Source organism: Gavialis gangeticus, unplaced genomic scaffold (assembly GCF_001723915.1).
Source record: "Gavialis gangeticus isolate Ggan-Ray unplaced genomic scaffold, GavGan_comp1, whole genome shotgun sequence".
NCBI lineage: Eukaryota > Metazoa > Chordata > Crocodylia > Gavialidae > Gavialis > Gavialis gangeticus.
The window spans coordinates 99,234,654-99,261,239 of record NW_017729022.1 but is presented as its reverse complement, the minus strand read 5'-3'; the positions used below and the strand labels follow the sequence as shown (position 1 = coordinate 99,261,239).

The following is a 26,586-nucleotide window of genomic DNA, read 5'->3' as shown; positions in this document are numbered from 1 at the left end:
TTTTTTTCTCTTCAACTCCTTGGAGAGTTAGTAAGTTTGTTGCAACATGCTTCTGGCTAGAAACAGGTTGTAAGTGGCATACATTACAGGGCTCAATAGCAAGGGATTGCCAGCAGCATCAGCGACCTTTCTTTAAACATGCAGCTGTCAAACGCCCTTTTACAAGGCCCAGAATTTGTGTAGCTTCCTCACTGATTCCAAAGTTTTGTGGAGAAAGGAGTGTTGCCATTTTGAACTTCATAGATTTGTGTATGGACTCGGATTTTTTTCAAAGGATTTCTCATTTTGCATTAGATCCATTTAGTATCTTGCTTCTAGCACAAGTTGTTACCAAAATAAAAAAAAATCCCAGAATTGTACAATGTTGTACATGAGGAGAATTTTCTGGCTCTTGCAGGAGATTCCTGACATACGCTCTGAAGCATATGATTTAATTTTGATCTTGATGATTATTGTTAGGATCTTATATCGGTTTTTGCTGTCTGGACTTTTTTTGTCTTTTGTCCCATGAACGCTGTAGCAGGGCACTAAGGTGCCTGCTACTTGAAGAGCAGGAATGGCCACCCTGGTGTCAGTTGCCAGGGCAACCGGGAGGAGCTAGAGGCCCACACCTGTTGAGTCAGCTGACCAGAAGGGGCAGGGCTGACTCCTATAAAGCACAGGCTGGAGGCTGGGAGAGGGGGTCTCAGCTGGTGGCCAAGGAGGAGTGCTGCCTAACTAAGCAAAGGGGAAAGGCCTGAACGTGAGCAGTTTGTTATGCTGGTGAAGGATGGAGCACCTGCAGAGTGTGACTCAAAGGAGGTTAGCTGAGTGGTTTAGCTTTTGTGTTATAGCCCAGGGGCTTGTGTTATTGTTTGCTGTTGTCTACAGGGGGACCAGGTGAGGCTATAAGGGGATGGAGGAGGCCTCATAGGGAAACCACGACAGTGTGGGAGCCCCAGCCCCCCGAGAGTGGGCAGTGCGAGAAGCCCCAAGAGAGAGTGGGCAGTGAGAAGGCATCCAATAAGACCAAAGAACATCTGGTACATCCACAAGGCTTGGGGTGGTTGGAGCCACGCATAGCCCATAAGGCTGGGGTGCACCTGAGCCCCATTCCAGAAAATGGACCAGTATAACACAGGAGAACCATAGCCAAGAAGACTAAAGGTAGCCTCCCCATAATACACGGAAAACCAAAGACGTGGTAGGTGAGATTGCAAGGTGAGGATAGGCAGCTTGGTGTGGTAGAGAGGATAATTAGGGGGGAGCATGGCAAACCCGAGGTTCCTGTCCTGTCACAAATGCTTTTCTCTACATGTCTCACTAGTGAGTGTTTAAAAAAGGGTTTACCAATTAAATATGACCCTCCTTGAAGTTAATGACAATGTTGCCATTGGTTTAAGTGTTTTCAGGATTTCATCCTGTCCGTGTGTATGATGTTCATAGGAAACAAGGGCTGGAAGGGACCTCATCAGGTCATCTAGTCCAGTCCTCAGCTTAAGGCAGGATCATCCCTGACTACATTATCGTAGTCAAGTGTCTGTCTAACTTGCTCTTGAAAATGTTCAAGGATAGGGATTCCACAGTTTCCCTCATAGTCAGAAAGTTCCTCCCAATTTCCAACATACATTTCCCCTGCTGCAGCTTGAGGCCTTGCTCCTAGTCCTGTCCCCTACTGCCATAGAGAGAAGCCCATCTCCATCCTCTCTGTAATTGCCCTTCAGGTATTTAAAGACTGTTATCAAATCCCCCCTCTGGCTTCTCTTCTCCAGACTAAATAATGCTGGTTCTTTCACTGTTTCCTCATAAGTCTTACCTCTCATTTTTGTTGCTCTGTGCTGGACACTTTCCAAGCTGTCCACATCCTTCTGGAAGTATAGGGCCCAAAACTGGACACAGTACTCCAGGTGAGGTCTTACCAGTGCTGAAGAGTTCTGAAGTATCACTCCCTTTGATTGGCAAGTGACACTGTTGTTGATACAACCCAGCATGCTCTTGGTCTGGGTTTTTTGATGGTGGTGGGTTTTTCCTGCTTCAGCAGCAGGAGCACACTGTTGGTTCATATTCATTTTATGGTCCACTGTAATCCCCAGGTCCTCCTCTACAGTACTGCTGCCTAATCAGTCATTTCCCAGTCTGTATTTGTGTATACAAGTTATTCTGTTCCAAGTGCAGGACTCTGCACTTGTCCTTGTCGAATCTCATCTACTTGGTTGCAGACCATTTCTCCAGCCTATTCAGGTCATTCTGGTTCCTAGCCCTACTTTCTGGTGTGTCTGTAATACCAGTTTGTTATTGTTTGAAATTTACGAAGTGTGCACTTGATCCCATCATTCCAAAACATTAAGGAAGATATTTAAACAATACTGGCCCCAGGACAGACCCTTGGAGAATCCCACTTGATACCTCCGCCCAACTAGACATTGAACCTTGATTACTGCTCCTTGAGAGGGATGATTTGATTAGTTATGTATTCACCTTACAGTATTTTCATCTAATTCATGTTTCCTTAGCTTTTTAATGAGAATGTGGTGAGAGACAGTTTAGACAATAGCTCTGCTTGTATGAAGCTGTCTTGGTATACAAGTTAAACTTAAGGCCATGGGACAATGATAGGGGCCTATTAGGGTGGTTGGGAAACTAAACTGGAATGCTCATCATTGCCCATGTTACCATATATAAGCACAGATCCAGTGACTTCATCCTGCCTCAACCAGGCATGATGGTCCTTCCAGATCACCTCATCTGAAAATGCAGGACCCCTAAATGGCTCATAACAAGGTCTAGAAGAACCAGTGCAGTTGCTCTGCTTGGAATTCTTCTCTCCCACATAACCCCATTAAAGGGTCTCACTCATCTCATCTGGCCTGATGCATCTGAAAATCTTACAATCTTTGATGTACTTATCCTTGCTGACCCCTTCATAGCAAGGAAGAGCTGTTAATGCCCATTTTACAGAAGGAGAATCAAGGTGCAGAGACACCAAGCAACTTTTCCAGGATCCTGCAGAAACCTTGAGATAGTCTCCTGAACCCCAAGCTAATGCCCTAATTATTAGATCATCATTCTGAAGTGACGTAAAGCATCTTCTGTGTCTAGACCAGTGTCACCCAAAATAAGCATTTCAAGCACCAGACAACAGTTATACTGCACACTTCACAGCCTGTTTTAAACTGCTGAAGAGAAAAACAATGAAGGTTAAGATAAGAATAAACCAAACAACTTCTGAATCTTTTCTTCATTCAAAAAGTGCTTTTCAGTGTACATATGCAGCTCATAGGACTCCAGGGGACCTGTCCAAATGTAGTCTGTAGGCAGTACGCAATTTTCATGGAATTTAAGTAGGTTCATGTCCATTTGCTTTTATTTGTTTCTAAGGTGGATGTAATGAAGAATGCTTACAATCAAGGTCTAGAGTGTGACCACGAGGAGGAGAATGGTGATGACAGTATTTCCCCAAAAGATGTTGGTCATAATATCTATATATTGGCACATCAGGTATGCCTTTTGTTATCAATTATAGAAGTCCTGAAAGTGTGGGAAGATGTTCTTAAACTCTACCTCAGACCTCTGTGTATTAAAAAATGTGAATTTCCTGTGTAACATCTATAGGGTCAGGATTCTGTCTGGCATAAGCTTGTCTAGAGTGTTTTCAGAGGTGAGTATCCAAGTCTTACATACTGTGTGTGTGGGAGTGGGCAGAGTATAACAACTCAGAGTGCAGCAGGTACTATATATTTAACTTGACTCATGTCACTTTAGGAGTTTTCAGCTCAGATATAACAAATATCGGCAATGTGGGGAGGCGGCTAGGAAGGCCAGCTGCACCTTGTCGTGCATCTACAGATGCATCTCGAGCAGGTCCAAGGAGGTGATCCTCCCCCTCTATGTGGCACTGGTCAGGCCGCAGCTGGAGTACTGTGTCCAGTTCTGGGCGCCACACTTTAAGAGGGATGTGGACAGCGTCGAGAGGGTCCAGAGGAGGGCCACTCGTATGATCAAGGGACAGCAGGGTAGGTCCTATGAGGAAAGGTTGCGGGACCTGAACCTGTTCAGCCTTCAAAAGAGAAGGCTGAGGGGGGATCTTGTGGCCTGTTATAAACTGGTTAGGAGGGATCAGCAGGCGCTGGGGGAGTCCCTGTTCCCCCGAGCGCCGCAAGGAGTGACCAGGAACAATGGTCACAAGCTGGCGGAGGGAAGGTTTAAGTTGGACATCAGGAGGCGCTACTTCACGGTCAGGGCGGCTAGGGTCTGGAACCAGCTTCCAAGTGAGGTGGTGCAGGCTCCCACCCTGGGGGTTTTTAAGAGGAGGTTGGATGACCACCTTACTGGGGTCGTTTGACCCCAGTGCTCTTCCTGCCATGGCAGGGGGTTGGACTAGATGATCTGCTCAGGTCCCTTCCGACCCTAGAAACTATGAAACTATGAAATAGTTATATTAATGAAAAGATAAATTGAATCAGATTAATTTTATTATTTTTATTTCTAGCTTCTATTGTTGTATTAAATAAATGTGCATGGAAATACTAAGTTTATTTTTGATCTGTTAGATCTTTCTGGCAATGTCAGTAGTTTGGCTTTTTGGCTAATTTTTTCCTTTTGTATTATGTAACAGTTTCACTGTTTTTTCTGATTCTACCTATTTCCTAAATTATAAAGTTGACTATGGGTAATGTTTTTGTTGTATGGGACATTTACATTTCAGAATATTAGATCTTGATGTTAAAATAATGATTGTGTTCCTATGTCTTAAATGGCTGTACAACTTTATGGAACAAATTTTATAACTAAAGAGGTACACCCAGATAATATTGGCTGTTTCATATAAAGGAACATATCTTTTTCATGGTTTTTATTAAGGTCATACAGATTAAAAGAAAATAACAAGGAAATGTGTTGCAAATAGTGTCAGAAAACAACAGAAAAAGTTAAGTTACTATTGCAAATTTGAATAACGCCAAATGGAAGGAAAAAAAACAGTTTGTAACTGCACTAATAATAATATGAGAAATAAAGATGATTCACTGAAGTATATGCTCTGTGTGTGTGCATGTGTATACACGTCTGTTTATATATATGTATATACACACACACGCACACATTTGTGTGCCTATGGTAAAATGAGTTTATTGTTTAATAAGTGAATCTTGATCTTATTACATTACTATGGCTAAATTCTAGCCCTGTGTGCAGAAGTTCTATCAGAGATAATAGGATTTTTTGTGGAGAAATATTCCTGCATAGTATATGACCGTTTTCCCTAGTGAAAAGTAACCACAAAACAGTACCAAATCAAAATGGGACTTTTTCATACACACTTTGAGAGGTCTTTGCTCTGCTGTAAATTGTTATACAAGATTCAGAACAATAAAGAATAACTTGCTGAGCTGAACATAGGTCATATGTACCATAAGCCTGCTAGAATAAATCTAAAGAGGTGTCATAATCATATTCAGGGTAAGCTGGAGGTATGATTACAGTATATGTAGATATACCCAAGCTGGCAATTGGTTTCAGCTGCCAAGTATCTACCCAGGTTCCTGTATGGGGTTGTGCAGTCAGTGCTGTAGCTTCACTGTTGTGGGTACCTGAGCTAGTCGCATGCTACAATTGTCTACCTGTCCTGGTGGCCAGTGTAGGCATTAGGCCTGTGTGAAGCAGAAGGTATTCACTTCAGATTTGGATTTGGCGGTTCGGAGGGACAGTGATTCAATTTGGCCGAATCCGAAGATATTTGGCACTGAATCTTATTCGGCCATAGACTATACAGGCAGGCAGTGCCGGTGGGAGCAGCTGGATGACCCCTGGCTCACGGCAGCCCCAGGGGAAACTGTGGCTCATCTGGCTGCTCCCCCAGCTGCCCCCTGCCAGGGCAAAGCAGGCAATGCTGGCAGCCCTGGGAGAAGCCGCAGGGGCTGGGGGGAATGATCGGGGAGCTACGGGATTGAACTGGGAGCTCAGGCATCTAATTCGGAGCTGGAGAGAATGATCGGGGGCTGGGAGAAGGAACAGGGGCTTTCCCCCAGCTCCTGGTTCCATCCCTCAGCTCCCAGTTGTTCCCCCAGCTCCCCGATCATTCCCCCCACATCCCATGGCTTCTCCCAGGGCTGCTGGCTCAAGCCACAGCTCATCTGGCTGCTCCCCTGGGTGTCCCCATGCTGGGGCAAGGCAGGCAGTGTTGGCAGCCCTGTGGGAGCTGGGGAGTTGAACCGGGAGCTGTGGGGAAGCTTCTGTTTGTTCCTCCCAGCTCCCGGTTCAATCCCCCAGCTCCTGGTTTGATCCCCCATTTCCCATTCATTCCCCAGCTTCCCCGATCATTCCCTCCAGTCCCCATGGCTTCTTTTGGGGCTGCCAGCACTGCCTGCCTCACCCCAGCAGGGGGAGAGCAGCCAGGGGAGCAGCTGGACAAGCCGTGGCTTCTCCTGGGGCTGCCGTCAAGCCAGGGCTCGTCTGGCTGCTCCCGCAGCCGTTCTCGCCAGCACTGCCTGCTTGTATAGTCTATGACCGAATCTCTGAATCTCTCTGAATTGATTCGGAGGCTTCCGATTCAATTCAGAGAAATTAATGGGTCTCCTGATTTGATTCAGATTTGGAGATTTGGTCACTGAATCAGGCCGAATCTCCTCCGAATCGAATCAGCTACCGAAGCTTTGCATAGCCCTACTAGATGTAGCCTGAGGTACCAAGGCCTGATGCCTGGTGAGGTATATTTAAGGCTTTGTCAGCTGTTTTGCAGCGTCCTTCCCTGTCCTAAAGAAGTAAATAACTTTGCTTGTGGTAAAAATCTCTATCTTTCTGTAAAAATGACTGATTCCCCTCCCTCTGTCTGGGTGTCAAGTAAATACATCTTTTTACAATATCCGTGCAATCATGCAGAACATCAGACCACAGCACAGCAGAAAGTTGGCAGGCTTGATCATTCTATTTGGGAACTTTTTCTCTCCTTTCTTAATGGAAAAGCTATGGGTTTTAGCACATGACCAGTAACCTTTGAACCTTTCCACATGTGCCCTTGTACTCACTCTGGGCTGGGCAGGATATGAACTTTGGTCCCTCATGAATTAAACCATTGTTGCTTAGTTCCTTTCCTGGCTCCATTCTCTAAACTCCCTCTAATGCTGTGCTACATCTCAGTAGCTTATTGGTAGTTGAGCCCTGCACACTGTTTAGCTGACTTCATTTACATAATATTTCTTTGCTCCTTACAATTTCATAGTTCATTTTTTACTATTTTCATAACTTGCATGGCCTTTTAGCTGCTTTTCCTGACTTGCATGTGACCACATGCTCTGGTTATAGCTTTTGTACCACTCCAGAGTAGCGGATGCTAGTGTAAAGTTCCTCTTTTTGTTATTACATCCTCATGTACAAACAGTTTATTTTGGGGCACCCAGACTTTCGTTTTTTGTCGTTGCACTTTTTAAGGGCTGTAGTGGGTTCTGCATTTTGCTACTGCTACATCCTTCCCTGCCCTTCTTGTGGTTGGTTTTACCAGAAGCAAAAGGCTTTCTTGTAAGCATCTGACGTGCATAGAAAGATATAAATGTCACAGAGGAAGCTGAGGACTATGTTATGACCTCTTAACACTGGAGGGCTGGGCACAGAAGGTCCATGAAAGCATGGGACATTATAGAGTATTTACCATGCAACATAGTTGCTCATCATTCTCCTTCTTGCTTTTCCCTGTCTTGTATGTTTTTCCTTCTTACCTCTTCATCCTCCTCCAGTCTGCCATATGCCCAAGCTAGTCTCCCTCCAGTGACTTCAGTCTTCTTCTCACATTACTGCTTCCCACTCTTCCTGTCCTGTCTGTTATGAGCCAAGCAAGGAATGGAACACAGCTTAGAGAAAGCAGAAATGAACTGTCCATGTCAGTCTAGCAAAACCTGCACTCCCACACTGTAGTCTGGTTTGGAGGTGATGGTTCATTTCAGCTGCAGCTTTTTTGTAGCCCAAACCAGTGCAGAGTAATGACACAAATCGGTGCTTGATATCATGTGCTAGAAAAAAAGCCCACTGTCACCAAATGGACAGCATGCATGATTTATCTCACAAGAATCTACTGTGGCTAAACATGCTATTTGTCTCCATCCATTCAGACAGCATGCCTGCAGCCAACCTTTGAGCTTTACTCAGTCACTTCTTTCTTAAGTTTCTCCAACAGTCTTGGGTGACTACCAATAGCTTTTTGTTGCAAGGTGTATTATTTTGTTCCAGTATCTCAATTAAGGGAAATCTACGTAGCACTTTAATAACATTTTATTAAAATGTAGATCATGCTAAACCAAGGGCATACTCTGTTTTGTGAAGTTAATAAGGTACTCATCAATAAAATGCATAGGGTGATGTCTCTTTAGTCTTTGTAAAGACTTGTGATGCAGTATCACACCAAATTTGATCCTAATACTCAGCTTTGGTTTGGACTGTAAACTGGGGACTTAGCTGTTTAAATGAGGAAGAACGTCAGAAGGGATGGCACAGAGAAACCTTCCTAATTTTCAAATTACTGCTTGAGCTTGCAGAACTTGTTGTTAAAAAAAGGAATTTTTTTTCAATAGGTTATGAGATGAACAGACTTTGCTAAGGGAGTCATCTGGAATTGTTTCTCAACCACCTACAACGTGGAAAAAAAAAAAGAAAAATTGTGACTCCGTTACATTTATAGTAAATGTAAAAGTAAAACATGGATCAATGATAGCAAGGTCAGGCCTGTCTAATTTAGGTGTGTGTGTTTCATAAGCTTGGTGGAGAATACATATCTGACTATGTAGGGTAAGTGTGTGTAAGGGGCAGGCACTGGTACTTCCTTTGTTTTTAAAACAGGTAGCAGTCCTTTTGTGACCTCCCACTCCTGGGAATTGCAACCCATCAGCTGAGAGGACTGATCTAGGTACCATCCATATTAAAATCATGCTGAGAGACTCCAACTTGAGCAATTCATTTAAGCAAATGCTTAATTTTAAGCATATGCTTAAGTTACTAGCTATATGGGAGCTAGGGAGAAAATAATTATGCAACCACCACAATGGCTTTTTTGAGCAGATTATAACTTCCTAGAAAACAAGGGCAACTGGAGACCCTCTGGGGAACATGGCACAGGGGACACAATGGTCTACTACAGACCTCCTAATCAGGAACAAGAGCTTGACCAGGAATTCACCAGGGAACTGGCTGAGACTGCACGCTCTTGGTGTATGGTTGTCATGGGAGACTTCAACTACCCAGACATCTCATGGGAAGAGCACTCAGCCAAATATGAATGGTCACAAAACTTCCTCATGTGCATGGACGAGCTCTACCTGACTCAAGAAGTCTTTGGACCGACAAGAGGTAAAGTGCTGCTGGAGCTGGTACTGGCCAAAGGGGATGATCTAGTCAGCGACCTAAGAATCGAAGGAAAGTTGGGAGACGGGGACCATGAGTTGATCACTTTTACTATCCATCACAAAGCTGGTAAGTCAGTCAGCAATGCAGAAGTCCTCAACTTTAGGAAAGCTGACTTTGACAAGCTCAGGAGGCTTGTTGACAAGACCCTACGAGGTCATGACTTGACAGGGAGAGGAGTCCAAGATGAGTGGTTGCTCCTTAAGGGAGCAATCCTGAAAGTGCAGGGGATGTCCATCCCATCTCGAAGGAAAGGTAGCAAAAGGGGCACAGCAACCTCCTTGGCTCAGCAGGGAATTTGTGAACCTCCTATGTCTAAAAAGGCTTATAAAGGATAGAAGACAGGAATCACCATAAAGGATGAGTATTCTGCACTGCTCCGCACCTGTAGGGAGTGAACCAGGAATGCCAAGGCTGCAATCAAACTCCAACTGGCCACACATACCAAGAACAATAAAAAGTTCTTTTTCAGATATGTACAGAGTCAGAAGAAAAGCAAGGGTAACACTGGACCCCTGCTAAAACAAATGGGACAACTGACAGCCGACACCCAGGAAAAAGCCAACCTGCTTAATGGGTACTTTTGCATCAGTTTTTCACCAACCCAAAGGGACCACCCTGCCTAACAAGATGTGGGATGGCCAGGCTGAGGGTGAATTTATATGCAGCATCAGTGTAGACCTTGTAAAGGAACACCTTGAGAGGCTGGGCACCTTCTAGTCACCTGGTCCTGACAGCCTGCACCCCAGAGTACTTAAGGAGCTGGCAGGCATCATAGCCCAGCCACTGGCAAGGATATTTGAGCTCTCGTGGTGCTCAGGTGAAGTACTCGAAGATTGGAAGAAGGCCAATGTGGTGCCTATTTTCAAGAAAAGGAGGAAAGTAGATCTGGGGAACTACAGGCCAATCAGATTGACCTCAATCCCTGGAATGATTTTGGAAAAAATTATTATTATTTTAGACAAGTTGGCTGATGGCAACATGCTGAGGGACAGCCAGCATGGGTTTGTTGCAGGTAGGTCTTGCCTGACCAATCTCATTTCCTTCTATGACCAGGTGACCTATCACCTGGACAAGGGAGAAGAGATTAACGTTATATATCTGGACTTTAAAAAAGCCTTTGATCTGGTGTCCCATGATCTCCTCATAGAAAAGTTAGCCAACTGCATCCTCAGTTACATCACAGTCCAATGGCTGGGGAATTGGCTCCGAGGTCAGACCCAGAGAGTAATAGTCCATGGAAGTGAATCACCATGGCACTCCATGACCAGTGGTGTCGCCCAAGGCTCTGTCCTTGGACCTGTATTCTTCAATGTCTTTGTTAAGAATGTGGACACTGGTGTCAGAAGTGGACTGGCCAAATAGAGTGGCCACACCGGAGGATAGGCTGGTGATTCAGGCTGACCTTCATAGGCTTAGAAAGTGGGCAGATAAAAACCTGAAGACATTCAACATGGATAAATGCAAGGTATTCCAACTTGGGGGGGAGGGGGCACCTGCATCACGCTTATAGGCTTGACAGTGCTACCCTTGCTAGCACCATGGCCAAAAGGGACTTTGGGGGTCATGACTGACCACAAGATGAATATGAGCCACCAATGCGATGTTGCAGCTGGTAAAGTGAACAAAACTCTGGCTTGCTTCCATAGATGCTTCTCAAGCAGATTTCAGGATGTCATCCTTCTGCTGTACTCAGCCTTGGTGAGGCTGCAGCTGGAGCACTGTATCCAGTTTTGGGCTCCACAATTAAAGAATGATGTGGAGAAGCTTGAGACAGTCCAGAGGAGAGCCATGTGCATGATCAGAGGGCATGAGAACAGGCCTTATGAAAAGAGGCTAAGAGCTATGGCACTCTTCAGCCTGGAAAAGCACAGGCTCAGGGGTGACCTGGTGGCAGCCTGTAAGTATATAAAGGGTGTACATCAGGATCTGGGGGAATGCCTGTTCAGCAGAGCACCCCAAGGGATGACAAAGTCCAACAGTCATAAACTCCTCCAAGACCATTTTAGGCTGGACATAAGAAAAGATGTCATTACTGTCCAAGCCCCCAAGGCCTGAAATAGACTCCCTCCAGAGGCGGTGCAAGTACCTACTCTGGACACTCTTAAGAATCGTTTTGATGCTTGTCTTGCTGCAATCCTTTGACCCCAGCTGACTTCCTGCCCCTGGGGCATGGGGCTGGACTCGATTATCTTCCAAGGTCCCTTCCAGCCCTAATGTCTATAAAATCTATGAAAACAGGAGAGTTTTTGTAAGGTTAAATTAAAAGTTCACTTAAATACCAAGGGAGAGCCAAAGCAACTGATGTAAATACAACAGTCTCCTGATGGCATCGGGACAGTATGAAAAATAGTTTTCCTCTTCTCTTTAGCTTTAGAAGAAATTAACACTGCTTGTTAGTCATGCAGGTATAGGGCATAAACTAACATAAGCTTGAGCCAAGCTATTTCCAAATAGTCTGGTTCAGTTGGAAGTTCCCTTTCATTGATGAGATCTTAAAATAAAAAGAGAGAAAAGAAGCAAGTTTTTACTGTGAATCATAAGGTTCTTCCTGGATGCACTACTAAGTATACAGGAACAATTGGAGATCATGCAGTGGTAGAGTAGCAGGAGTATGCATAAAGAAGGTTTATTAAATAGGTAATTAAAATGTTAATAATTATTGATGGCATGGATTTATACTCCGAGAATAATAGTGCCCTTCAGGCTATTAAAAAAGAGAGTTAATAATTTTGCCAGTTGAAATAGGATTGGTTAGATAATGAGACCTGGATATAATATATTCATTAAGGAGAAGCTCAGAGTAGGAGTTGAAACTCTGGTTATCTGCACAGGTAAAAATGTAAGCAGTGCAAAGGCACATAAAATCTTGTCCTATGACAGCCTACATATGCATTATGAAAAAATGTATTTCCTTGACTGTAGCAAGGGACAGCACCACGTTTTTGGTTATGTTTTTACAAAGCCTAGAACTAGGGGGTTGAGGTCTGAAAGGTGTGATACAAATATATAAATAAAAGTAAGAATTGAGAATAATTCTAATTAATCTAGAAAGTTTGCCTTTTCTAATGTATTCCTTCTGAGGACCTTTAAAAATGGTAATTAATTACACTTTCCTGGTGCTCCAGTGAGTTACTCATGTTACATATTACAGACAAAGAAACTGAGACCTATCTATACTACCTTCATGCCATTCTAGGGAGCATTGCTTGGGAGCACTTCATGCTCCCTGGTTTCTGCTCTGCACATCCAAATTCCAGAACTGAAGCCCTGAAGTTGCCTTAGATCACATTGTGTGTGCACCCAACACTGCTCTTAAGCTCTGCGTCTCAAGCACACTTATGGGTTTGCAGTCTGCTCTATTCTAAGGTGGCAATGTGACCTCTTATGTGGAGCATGAGAAAGTGTTTCACAGTGGGACTCCTGGGTGAAGCAAGAAGCTGGCTTAGTCATGGCCTGAGACCCAGATAGGCTGGGTCCAGATGGGAACAAGAGGTAGGTGACCTGATTCCCAGGTCCTTGCTTTAAGTACTGGATGGGTTTCTTCCCATGGTAACTCAGTACCAGTTAATTAACAAAGGAGGAAAACTGACATATAGAACATCTTTGACAAATCAAAAAAGAAACTTTCCTGGAACACATTACTACCTTAAGGCTCTTTAAAAGTTAAGCTATAGGTTTTAAAATAAATTCCTGTGCTGCTAATAATGCAGATTGCTAAAGTTGGAAGAAACTTAATTATATGATAAAAGCTGTTGTATGTAGGGAAAGAGCAGTGGAAAAAGGGAGGCATTATCAGGCCTGATGTTTATACTGAGTGATTGTTCTTATTTTCAGGGCACAGAGAAGCTGCTGGCTTTCCTTTGGTTGGTTTTATAGTTTTATAGTAGCTAGGATCAGGAGGGGCCTGATCAGATCATCTAGCCTGACCCCCTGCCACAGGCAGGAATGAATGCTGGGTTCACAAGACCCCAGACAAGTGATCATCTAATTTCTTTTTGAATTTGCCCAAGGTAGGGGCAAGAACCACTTCCCTAGGAAGTTGGTTCCAGATTTTGGCCACCCTAACAGTAAAATATTGCCTCCAGCCTCAAGCCACAGCTGGCTTGAGATGCACCTTTGGATACATGACAAGGTATGGCTGGCCTTGCTGGCTGCAGTCTGGCATTGGCGGCTTATGTTCATCTTGGAGTCAGTAATGACTCCAAGATCCCTTTCCGCCTCTGTGCTTTCAAGAGGGGAACTCCCCAGCCTGTGTGTATACTGTGGATTCCTTCTCCCAAGGTGCAGCACCCTGCATTTGCCTATGTTGAAGCCCATCCTGTTCTCATCTGCTCACTTTTGTAGTCTGTCTAAATCTAGTTGCAGCCTCTCTCTCCCTTCAAGTGTGTCCACCTCACCCTTAGTGTCATCAGCAAACCTGGACAGCCTTGAACCCCCTCGTCTAAGTCATTGATGAAGATGTTAAACAGTGCAGGCCTGAGAACTGAGCCCTAGGGTACCCCACTGATCACATCTCACCAGTTTGAGTACAGCCCGTCCACCACTACTCTCTGGGTGTGCCCCATCAGCCAATTTTTTACCCATCCAACTGTGCACGCGTCAATGCCACAGTCGCTTAATTTATTGATGAGGATGGGGTGAGAGACAGTGTCAAAGACCTTCTTCAAGTCTAAAAAGACTATGTCCATGGCATCACCATCATCCAAGGACTTAGTTACTTGATCTTAAAAGGCAATCAGGTTGGTCAGGCAGGACCTGCCTTTGATGAACCTATGCCGATTGCCTCTGACTATGATCTCCCCTGCAGGCCCCCCACAGATGTGCTCCTTGATGATTTTCCTCAAGATCTTCCCAAGCACCGAGGTGAGGCTTACAGGCCTATAGTTACTTGGGTCCTCCTTCCTCCCTTTCTTGAAAATTGGGACCACATTAGCTAGTTTCCAATCCTTCAGCACCTGGCCAGATGACCACAAATGCTCATATAGCCGGGCCAAGGGCTCCGCGATAACCCCTGCCAGCTCCCTCAACACCCTTGGGTGGAGGGTATCTAGACCTGCAGATTTTAAAATGTCCAGCCCTTCCAGAAGATCCCTAACTACATCTGCGCTGACCGAAGCTCTGACAGAGCTATCCCCCAGATATTGTCCCTACTTCTGGTAGGAGGGATGTCCTGGTCCCTGTTCAAGAAAACAGAGGCAAAGAAACTGTTAAAAATATCAGCTTTCTCATCTGGTGTAGCCACAAGATTACCACTTGAGTCTTGCAGGGGCCCTGCATTGCCTGGTGCCCTCTCCTTGCTCCCAATGTACTTGAAAAAGGACTTTTTGTTGTCCTTAATCCTGGACGCTAGCCTGAGTTCCATCTCTGCCTTGGCCTTCCTAATAGCCCTCCTACACTCATGAGCCGAGGAGAAGTACTCCTCCTTGGTGATAGCTCCTCCCTTCCACTGGTTGTATGCTCCCCTTTTAGTCCTCAGGCATTCCTGAATGCCTTTGCTGAGCTAAGGGGGTTTCTGAGCACTCTTACCCGCCTTGCTTCTCTCAGCAACTGTTACCCTTTGGGCCTGGAGGATCATCCCCTTAAGGTATGACCATCCCTCATGGACTCCCATCTCCTCTACCTTCTGGGACCTCGGTGGCTCCCCCACTAATCTCCGAAGCTCATTGAAGTTGGCCCTTCTGAAGTCAAGGGCTTTAGTCTTGCTGTAAGCCCTTGACACCCTGAGCTGGATAGTGAATTCTAGCAGGTAATGATCGCTATTACTCAGGTGGTCAAGGACCTGCAGTCCCCTCACCAGGTCATCCCCAGTGGCCAGGACCTGTGCACCTCCTGGATAAGGTGAAGGTGCTGTAATGCAGCCAGGAACCTATGAGAGCGGTTAGATCTGGCTGTCCGCTCCTCCCAGCAAATGTCTGGGTAGCTTAGGTCACCCATGACAATAACATCCCTTGACCTAACCACCTCTGTAAGCTGACTGGAGAAGTCCTGGTCCAGGCTCTTCTCCCTGGTTGGGTGGTCTGTAGTAGACACGCACCATAAGGTCCCTTTCACCATGCTCCCCTTGTAGTTTGACCCACAGTGTCTCCGCCTGACCCTCCTCTAACCCAAAGCCAATGCTTGATGATGTGAGGTGCTCTTTGACATAGAGCGCAACCCCCCCACCTTTCCTCTCTGTCCTGTCACATCTATATAGGGTGTATCCCCGAATGCCCACCGCCCAGTCGTGGGTAGGGTCCCACCAGGTTTCTGTGAGTCCTACTAAGTCTGGATTCTTACTCGCAATCAGGAGGCACAGTTTCTGCTGCTTGTTACCCATACTACAAGCATTAGTGTAGAGGCACTTGAGGCCTCCTGAGGGTGCACACGCCTCCCCCCCACTCACAGGACAGTTGTGGCCCCCTGCTTCCAGGATGTTGTTGCTTACCTGGGCATCCCTTTCTCTTGTCAGGCTGCATGCTGGTGAAACGTCCTCTCCACTCGGAGTGGCCCCTTCCCCCGGTGAAGCTATTTTAAAGCCCACTATATGAGATCAGCCAGCCTAGAAGAAAAAATGTTTGCCCTTAGGGGAGAGATGTAGCCCATCCCATGTTGTATCTGTAAGTTTTGGCAGCAGTATCTGGAATCGCGGGTAGACCTTTTCTTGACAATATTAGAAATTAAATTAAATGAAAATACTTGTATCCATCCTGTTAGGCATATAATTTATGATAGGACACAGGAAAGTTATATGTTAAAGTGATAGATCTGAACAGAATTTCTATGATTTAATTGCTAGGGAAGCTAATTGGCACTGATTTAGGTGTGAGGTAAGAGCATTCACTAGCCCTTTGTCTTGGCATAAGAATGTAGGACTTCAAAACTGGCTGGTCAGGCAAAAATGCACTGTTTCTTAGGAAGGAAGTGTGACCCTGGTCACACTGTGGAGAGACTGACTGCTTAGAAGAACTGCTGCTGAAGATAGAAAGGGATTGCTTAATCAAGTCCCAGCAATTGCACACCACAGACTGCCACAAGGAAATGGACTTCATTTTGGAAGGAATATTGGGCGAAAGTTACAGCCCCAGCACTGTGGGTTCTCTAATTCCCCTTGTTTGGCACATTAACAACAGGGCAACACCAAGGGAAAGGTGTTGATAGAAACCATATGAAGGAGATGTAGCTCCAAGGCACGTTCTTTCTCCCTCCCTCTGGCAGCGTAGTATAGTTGCCTGCGTTTCCTCCGTAAAATCTGCCTCATGAGAAAAAGACACCTCCTGGCCTTGTTGAGGTTTTCTGCTCCTTCGATGCAAAGAATTTTCCTTATACCTCATCGCTCCTTGGGCTTTCAGCACTTATGTTTCAGCAAGAACTTCACAGAAGTCTTGGCTGCTGACAGCATGGCTGGAACATACTGAACAAGTGCAACTTCCAGCCTTTCTGGCCAGCACTGTTATTTTTGTATGTATGCTCACTGCTGATGGCCACCCTCATTGGCTGCCACAATAGCATCCCTGTCCTCTTTCTGGTGGCAGGGACTTTGTATTGAATCTGGCTCATTAAATATTAATAATGGCTTTATTTATTTGACTGTTAATAAACCTGGAATCACTTTATATTCAAAGGAGGTGTATGTGATGTATGGGAGTGGGAACTCTGGAAAGAAGGTGGAAGTACACAGGAGCTGGTCTCACTTGGTGTAAATGGGTGTAGCCCCACTGAAGTAAAGGCGGCTACAGTGATTCACACCAGGGGAAGCTTTGATCTTTTAGGCAATACATATTACCCACTTCATATCGCAGTGTCTGTTTCAAATGTTACAGGACCATGTGAGGGTTCTCAGGCAGCCCTCCACCGCTTTTTTCAGTATAACTGTTTCACTTCTGATCTTTTACCTTCCTTTTCTGTTTAGGTTGTAATCTCTTTGGAGTGGGGATTGCGTCTCATTGAATGTTTGTGCAATGCCTAACATTGAGGCCCTGATCTTGGCTGGGACAGCTATATGATGAATTGCTACAAGGCATGGGCTACAATAGGAACCATACTATCTAGAAGGTGCTCCTGTCCTGTGAGCTGAATTTTATCCAGTATTCCTGAACTTCTGTGAAAGAGGCACTCCCTTCCTGCAGGACAAGTGGGATTTTAAGGTTCAGATACTCTCTGTCGCGGCTTTGCTGAGCTCACAGTTTTCTTTCTGAGCAGAAAAGCATTAGCTGACAAGCAATGCCACAACAAAGGACTAATGGGAACCGGTCCCAGGGCCAATGGCTGTCAGGGGACGCATCTCCTTGGCTGCGAGACCTGAAACTTCTTCTAGAACTTTTAGCCTCTACATGTTGTTTTGTAGTTATCATCCTGATGAGACAGGCTATGGCACCAAAATGACACTGGCTAATTAAATGGCAGTAGAATCAGAAGCAGTTGCAAGGCTTTTACACTTAGATTGCCAAGATTGAAACAGAAACCAGTGACGCACATCACCCTCCTTGCAGTTCATTAGGGTGGTATATAACTCTACCTTCAGCCAGTTAGTGTATACATTTGGTATGGAGTCTACAACAGGCTTGACACTAATGAGCCCCTGAAAGATTAAACAAATGTCTGTGGCTTCTGTTCAGTTGTAGGTAAAATTCTTGGCAACTTGTCCAGCAACATTTTCTTTTTCCATGTTGTTGCTTTCTGAGTATTTGCCCCATTGTCCCACAGTGTAGACCCTGATGTTTCTAATAAAGGGAATTCAGTAATACGACCTTCACTACACTTGAGGGATCCCATTAACTTCAGCAGCATTCTTCAGATTTGCACAGGTTTGCATTAGTGGTTTCATTTGTAGGATTGGGTCCAAAGTTGGTTCTCTGTTTTCATTTCCCCATAAAATTTAATAAGGGTAATATCAGTTAATATTGGGTAAGTCTTCTGTTTAGGGATTGTCTACTCCATTAACATGTGGATGACCTTGATCATTTGTTTTGTGCGTTTTTCCCTCTGTATCTCTAACTTCTCTAATTCTGTGTCCATATGTGTTGTGGTTTTTAAAGTCTTTGAAACTTGGAAATACATTTTACTGTAGAATAGGGGTTTATAAGTCAAATGTTTGCAAAATCTTTGTGTTAATATGTGGTTCTGCTCTGAAATGTGGCTTTGGCAGGATGCCAGTCTCCTGTCTGAGAGATTTGCAGCTCTTTGAGCATAGCTGCAATTCTGCCTGTTCTTTATGACAGAAATACATTAGCATTACTCTTTATTGCTTTCATGGCCAAGACAGCTCTGGGAAAATGAGCTAGAGGCTCCTTTGGCTCCCACATCACCAACAGGATTGTAACCAAATTTCCTATTGCAAGACCAGCTGTTCATGTGGCTAGGTACTCAACTGGTATAAACTGTGATATTCCTGTTGAAAACAGTCAAGCTGCACTGCTTTACATTCGCTGGGAATTGCCTTTGAATTCTGGTCCTTCGAATTCTGAGGGTAACAGTGAACTAAAGTCAGCATTTGATCTGAAGAATGTTTATTACTAGTAACGATGCATGAAACAGGAAGTGCACAACTAGACTTCCAGCTTACAGGATGAGTTTTTAGGGATGAAACTTAAGGAGGAGGGATATCATTTTATTTGCAAACTGAGCAAATATAACACAATAAATGTAAAACTCTACAGTGCCATCTTTGCACAGTCCATTTCCAAAGAAGACTGCATTCTAAGTCTCTAGTTCCCATATATTATCCTCACAGAAATACATGTAGTATATTGCATGACATATAACTGGGTACATATTTTATATTATAGCAGACACACCCTGATTAATAGAAAATATGTAACACAAAATATTGATTTGTAACTGCCCTTCTGTAGATGAAATCTTAATCAAAGGCAGAGCTTGGACTTTTGTACTAAAGGTGAACTGTAAAGGACATTTACAAAATTGTGTTTCTTGTTCAAAATGCTTCTTTGTGGTCTTCATCATTAGCAACCCCTCGCAGTCAAGAATGATTGCCTTCCATGATTGCCTTATCTGTGGGTCTGAAGGTGACTGACAAAGCCAATCCAGGATTGACAGGTTTTTGGGTACCTTGGGCATGTGTTTCTGTGCTCTGGATTCTTGGTTCAGCCTGCAACATACTGTTTCTGCTGCCCCTGCTTTTCTGTCTCCTGTTGTCATTGTGACATTTCAAAATAGAGATATCCTTGCAGCAGACTCTTCCTCCACTTGGGTAGGTCCTGGGTGATCGTCTCCCATAGGCTGGTGTTGATTTTGTATTTTTTCAAGTTCGCCTTGAGGATGTCCTTGAAGCACTTTCTCTGCCCTCCTCTTCAGTGTACACCTTGACTGATCTGGGGGAATAAAACTTGCCTCAGGAATTTGGAGTTGGACATCTGGATTACTTGGCCAACCCAGGGAAGTTGTTAAATGATCATCGCCTTGATTCTCATGGTGTTTGCTTGCAAGAGGATGCTAATGTTCGTGCATCCATCTTCCCACTGGATTCAAAGTATCTTCTGCAGGCAGCACTGATAGTACTTCTCCAGAAATTTCAAGTGTCACCTGTATGTTGTCCACATGTCAGCTCTATATAGGAAGATATAGGGATCACGATTGCTTGCTAAACCATGAGCTTGATTTTGAATCTGGTGCACTTGCATATTTGAGGTGATGTTGGATTTTTTCATGGATGTTGGCGTTCTGTAAGAGATGGTTTCTGAGATGCAGCAAATACTCTATGTTCTCCAGAGTCTCATCATAAATCTGAATGACCAGAGCTGGGCACTGCTCATTAAGAGTGTGTTATGGAAGACCTTATTCTTCTGAATGTTTAGTGTCAATCCCATTTTCTTGTATGCCTCAGTAAAGACATTGATTGCCTGAAGATCTGTTTCTGAGTGAGCACACACTACAGCATCATCAGCATACTGGAGCTCAATGATTGAGGTTGGGGCAGTCTTGGTTTTGGCTTGGAGTCAGCTGAGATTAAACAGTTTACCAACCATTTGGTAGTTTAGCTCCACTGGAAGTTTGTTGGTGGTCAGACGTAATATCACAGTAAGGGATATCAAGAAGAGTGTTAGGGAGATGACACAGCTGGAAAAATCCAGCAAGCAGTGAAGACCATGTCAGTTTTGTCTCTTGATGCGCTAAATACACACTGAAATTCTGGGAGGAGCTCATTAGCGAGTGGAAGGAGATGTTCTCACAATTATCTTTCCTGTGGACATCAGGCGATCTGTCTGTAATTTCAACAATCAGACCTGTCTCCTTTCTTGAAGATTGTCATGATCATGGCATCCCTGAGGTCATCTGGGATTTTGTCATCATTCCAGGTCCTTAAGATGAGGACTTGGAGCTGTGAAGTAGGCTCCTCTCCTCTCTGTCCCAAGATTTTGGCAGGGATTCCAACTCATTCTTCATGTGCTCGATGGTTTTCTTCACCTAGTCAAGGGTTGGAGGGGTTTTGAGATCATATCTGACTGGGTGTTGTGGGATGGAATTGAGAACTGTCTTGTCAGCAGCAGTGTGTCAATTGGGAAGGTCTTCAAAGTGTTCCTTCCAAAGGGTGTTGGTGGCTCCCCTTTCTTTGATCAGGCCTCCTCCATCCTTAGGTCTCAAGCGTTCCTGAGTACTTGGACCATATGTGGCTTTGGTGGCAATAGAGAAACTGTGCATATCATGGATGTCAGTGAGAAGTCGAATCTCCTTTGCCTTGTTTTCCCATCATCTGTTCTTCGTATTGCAGGTCCTGCTTTGAGCCTCTGCCTTGGCTTGTTGGTGATTCAGTTTCTTTTGCTTGGAGTTAGTCATTCTGCCAAGCACAAAAGGCCTTGTGCTTGCAGTTGATCAACTCTTGGGTTTCCCAGTCATTCTCATCAAACCAGCTGACATTCTTCCATTGTTGTTGATTGGGATTCACCAGTTTTTCATTGAGGGTGCTGGTGGAAGAGGTTTTGCTTGATTAGGTCTTTTAGTCCTTCAGTGTTGACCTTCCGTCGGCATTGCTTCTGCTGCAGCTGTTGTTTGTAGGTCATTCTGAGTAACATAACTGAGCAGGTGAGCTGGCAATGAGTCCAACAATTGTCAGCTCCTAGCAAGCTCGAGTAATGTGCACATCTTTGTGATCCTGGACATGAATGATGATGCAGTCAATCAAGTGCAAATGCTTAAATTATGGGTGTTACCGTGAGGTCTTGTACCAGTTTTTCTGATGGAACAGGGTGTTGGTGATGGTATGGTTCTGTGCATTTGATCAAGAGGAGGATGCCACTGGAGTTGACCTTTCCCATTCCTTGCTGATGGTTCAGTTCCAGAGGTTTGAGTCCCTTTTGACTCTGGCATTGAAATTTCCAAGCAGAATAAACTGGTCTCCCTCTGGAACATAAGAAAGGATTTGATCAAGTTTGGTATAGAATTCCTCCTTGATTTTGGCAGCAACATCAAAAATTGGGGCATATGCACTGATGACAATGGGATATTGGCACCCTGCCAATTTGACATGGAGCTTCATGATGTGCTCATTAATTCTGATAGGGAAGTTGTTGAGTTGGTTTGAGTTCATGCTTAAAGGCAAAGCCAACTCTGTGAAGTTGGTGTTCTTCTTTCTGTTTACTCTTCCAGAAGAGAGTATTGCTGTCTCTCTTTGTTCTTTGAGCTGCCCATCTCTCGCTTACCAGGTCTTGGTCAATGCAGCAGTGTCACCTGAGTTCTTGGGCTGTGATTGCTTTGGGTGTTCATTGTTAGGACTGTCCATGAGGGTCTCAATATTTCGGGTCCCAACATTGATTGTGTATCTTCATTGATTTCCACCTCAGTAAAGGTGATTCCACTGGAGACAGTTATCCAGTCAAAAAAGTAGGCAGACTATGTTTAGGGCACCATTTTTAGCCCTCTCCCCATGTGGAGTGAGTAGAGCAGATCCTCAAGAAGGCTGCTTAGCTGCAGTTACAGCTGCCGAATTGCACTCCTGCCTTCTGCAGGTGCTAGATGACTTTCTTGTAACTGCTGCCTTCGTGCCAGTTTATGACTAGGAGCTTCCAGGCCTTGCTCCTGTCATCACTAGCTGGTTGCCAGAGGGCTTGAAACATGTGCTAAAGCCATTTTAATGGAAGATGTCTGTGCATGATTTCTTTTATCATAGAGAAACTGCCACACATGAGCTTCCACACAGTTCTTGACAGAACAGGTTCTTGATTCAGTGGCAAGAAATCCAAGATAGTTGGAGATCTCATTCTGCTGCAGCCTTCAACTGCCTTTGCAGCCACTGAAATTCTAACATCAACTTCTGACTGCACCACTATTGTTACCCACCTTATCCACAGTTGGCGAGTAGTGGCATGAGCAGGGAATGTTAGCTGTGAAATAAGCGGGGGTAACTCTGATGAATAAGCAGTCATGGACCAAGCAGCAGAAGTACCACCAGGATGTGGTGGGGACAGCAGATGGCAATGCTCTCTCTCCTGAAACATCAGACCACATTGTTAAGTAGGAAAAGATGGTTGCATACAAATGCTGACAGGTGTAAAGTCTTTGCAGAGCTCAGTTGCACATTCCCCACTTTAATCCCACTTCGCTTTTACTCAAAATTTCAGTCAAGCCATACTTTTCTTTGGGTTAAGAAATGCTTATTTAGGAGGATGCAGCACTGAGAGGACTGGCCATATAATTTGGAGGACTCTAAAGAAGAGCACAACCCTACACTAGAAGAGTCAGTCTTTGAATTGCTAGGTACCTCATCTGGTCTCCTTGCTAGAAAAAGGAAGGCAGTTTGTTAGTAAATTTTTCTGCCTCTGCTCTGGTCTCCCTTCTGGAGGAAGAGGGCAGAGTCAGATCAGGTATACAGTTATGTTCCCCTCTTCCCTAAAATAGCAGGGTCACTCTGCTTGGGTATATGCTTGCCTTTTCTTTTTTTTAAAAATCACTTATTAGACGGCATTAGATAGAGTTTTTGCAGAGAGATGCTACTGGCTAGTCAGCCACCACTCTGAATAAGAATAGAACTCAAGGAAGAAAGTACTTTTATGCAAAAAAAAAAAATCAAGAATTCATGAAAAGCATATAACAACACTTTATCTCCAGTGTATCATGCTGTTGTGCCAGTAGTCTTTAAGAGGATGACAGGTCTTCGTGTTCGGCAGACATAGGATCTGTGCATAAGATGTTGTCAACCAGGAGAGAAAATGTCTGAATGCAGTTTTCATTGGGGCCTGGAGCTGTACAATGTTGTGATCCTTTAAATGAGCTCATCATCTCCACATGAGCTCAGTAGCCACAAGGAAAGGGGAATTATAAATGGAGCCATGTTGGAATGGCAGGCTGTTTCAAGTGGAGTTCCACAGGGATCTGTCCTGGGCCCAGTGCTACTTTAACAGGTGTATTAATGATTTGAATGTTGAAATAGAGAGGTTATTGAGCAAATTTGCAGACAGCATGACACTGGGAAGGATTGTAAACACACCAGAGGACAGGAACACAATTCAGAAGGATTTGACAGGTTGGAAAGCTGAGCTGGAGTTAGCAGGATGAATGTCCATGCTGACAAATGCAAGGTGCTACATCTCAGGAAGAATAATCAAGAACATGTAAACGAAATGGGTAACAGCTGGTTGGATGACAGCACCACAGAGAAGGGTCTCAGAGTCTCGATAGATCAATCACAGATTCAGTATGTGTCTGCAGCTTGACACAGCTGCACAAAAAGCAAATGTGATTTTGGGCTGCATCAATAAGAGCATTAAGTACAATATCCTGGAGGTGACAGCACCTCTACTCAGCACTAATTAGGCCTAATTCAGAGTATTGTGTGTAGTTTTGGGCTCCACATTTTAAAAAGGACATGGAAAACCTAGAGAGGCTCCAGAGGCAGGTGATAAAGGGCTTGGAAGGCGAGCCATACAAAGAGAGGCTGATGGAGTTAGGCATTTTCAGCTTGCAGAAAACATGCGTAAGAGGGGATGTGGTAGCAGTCTTCAAATATCTAAAAGGCTGCCATAAAGAAGAGAGAGAATACCTTTTCTTTTTGAAAGCAGGGTGCATACTGAGGGCTTGAAGTTGTGGCAAAGCAGGTTTAGACTGGATATCAGGAAAAAATGTCTTCACTGTTAGAACAGTGAGGCCAGTGGAATAGACTGCCTAGGAAAGTTGTAGAACCTCTGTTGTTGGTGTTCAAGAATTCATAGATTCATAGATTGTTAGGGGCTGGAAGGGACCTTGTAGATCATTAGGTCCAGTCCCCCTGCACTAGGCAGGAAAAGACAACTGGGGTCAGGGAGACCATCCAGTCTCCTTTTGAAGATTTCCAGGGTAGGTGACTGCACCACCACTGGAGGAAGTTTATTCCACAGTCTGGACACCCTGACTGTGAAGGAGTTTTTCCTGGAATTGAGCCTGAAGTGGCCTTCCAGGAGTTTGTATCTATTGCTCCTGGTCTTCCCCAGGGGTGTCCTGGTGAGCTGTTCTTGATGTACTCCCCTGATGTAGTGGTAAGCCACTACCGAGTCCCCTCTTGGCCTACTTTTCTGTAGGTTGAAGAGGCCCAAGTCCCTCAGCCTCTCTTTGTATGGCTTTGTCTTGCAAGTCCCTGATTATACGGCTGGCTCTTCTCTGGGCCCTCTAGTGCAGTTCCCAGAACTGGACACAGCACTCCTGCAGTCTCACCAGTCCGGAGTACAGTGGGAGTTTCACTTCCTTAGTTTTGTATGAGATGCAACAGTTAATGCATGCCAGCATGTTGTTTGCTCTGCTGGCCGCAGCATTGCACTGCCGGCTTATGTTCATGTAATGGTCGATCACTACCCCTAGGTCTCTTTCGGCTGTGGTGCAAGTCAAATTGTCACCACCGATCCTGTAGGTATGTTGGGGATTGTTTGCCCCCAGATGAAGCACCTCACACTTCTGAGTGTTGAACTTCATCTGGTTTCGGTCCACCCAACTCTCCAGCCTTTCCAGATCCGCTTGTCTCTGCAGCCTATCTTCTGGCATGACCATGCTCCCCCATAACTTGGTGTCATCTGCGAACCTGACTAGCAAGCTTTTCGCCCCCACATCCAAATCATTGATAAAGATGTTGAAAAGCACCAATCCAAGCATGGACCCCTGAGGAACACCACTGGCCACTTCTCACTAGGATGACACCGATCCATTCATGAGAACTTTCTGGGTCCTACCATGCAGCCAGTGAACTGTTGAGCAGTTAAGAAGAGGTTGGATAAGCATTGGTTAGGGATGATCTAGAACTAGCTATGACTATGCTAAGCTATGGGTATTTCCTATGCCTTTGACACAGTGTCACACCCAATTCTTATCAATAAACTAAACAGTTGCAATGTAGATTATTACACAGAATGGTGGGTAGAAAGTTGGCTTATGGGACACACCCAGAGAGTGGTGGTGGACAGGTCAGTTTCTACCTGGAGGAATGTGGGCAGTGGAGTCCCCCAAGGCTCTATCCTGGGACCGGTACTATTCAATATCTTCAATAGTGACTTGGACAAGGGAGTAGAAAGCACCCTGTCCAAGTTTGCTGACAACACCAAACTGTGCGGGGAGGTACACAAACTAGACAGCAGGGAGCAAATCCAGGCTGATTTGGACAGGCTAGGAAAATGGGCCAAACAGAATAGGATCTAGTTTAACAAGGGTAAGTGTCTTGTGTTGTACCTGGGGAGAGAATCATCAACACTCCTACAGCTGGGAGGTACCACTCTAAGTAGCACAACTGCAGAAATGGATCTCACAGTCGTAGTTGACTCCAAAATGAACGTGAGTCACCGGTGTGATGAGGTAATAAGTAAAGCTAACCGTACCCTTTCTTGCATAAGTAGGTGCACCACAAACAGGTCTAGGGAGGTGATACTTCCCCTCTGTGCAGCACTGGTGAGGCCACAGCTGGAGTACTGTGTCCAGTTTTGGGCACCACACTACAGGAGGAATGTGGATGGCCTGGAGAGGGTTCAGAGGAGGGCCACTCGTCTGGTTAAAGGCCTACAGAAAAAACCCTATGTGGACCTATTGGGAGACCTGAACCTCTTCAGCCTCTGCAAGAGGAGGCCGAGAGGTGATCTTGTGGCTGCCTACAAACTCATCGGGTTGGGGGGGACACTCAGCAAGAGATAGGGGATACAGTGTTTACCAGGGCTCCTGACGGGGTAACTAGAAATAATGGCCACTAACTGGAAGAAAGGAAATTTGGATTGGACATCAGGAAAAAATTCTTTACAGTGAGGGCTGCCAAAATATGGAATATACTTCCAAGGGAGG

General features: G+C 44.9%; 1 protein-coding gene across 4 annotated transcripts in view; it reads left to right on the top strand.

The window, feature by feature from the left end:
- The window catches only part of ITPR2 (inositol 1,4,5-trisphosphate receptor type 2), a 533,709-nt gene that overhangs the window by 407,726 nt on the left and 99,397 nt on the right, over nucleotides 1-26,586 (top strand). For all 4 annotated transcript variants that reach the window (XM_019515702.1, XM_019515703.1, XM_019515701.1 and 1 more), the window contains one exon: nucleotides 3,358-3,477. In XM_019515702.1, the coding sequence (XP_019371247.1) occupies nucleotides 3,358-3,477 (120 nt within the window). The remainder of the gene's footprint in view (nucleotides 1-3,357; nucleotides 3,478-26,586) is intronic.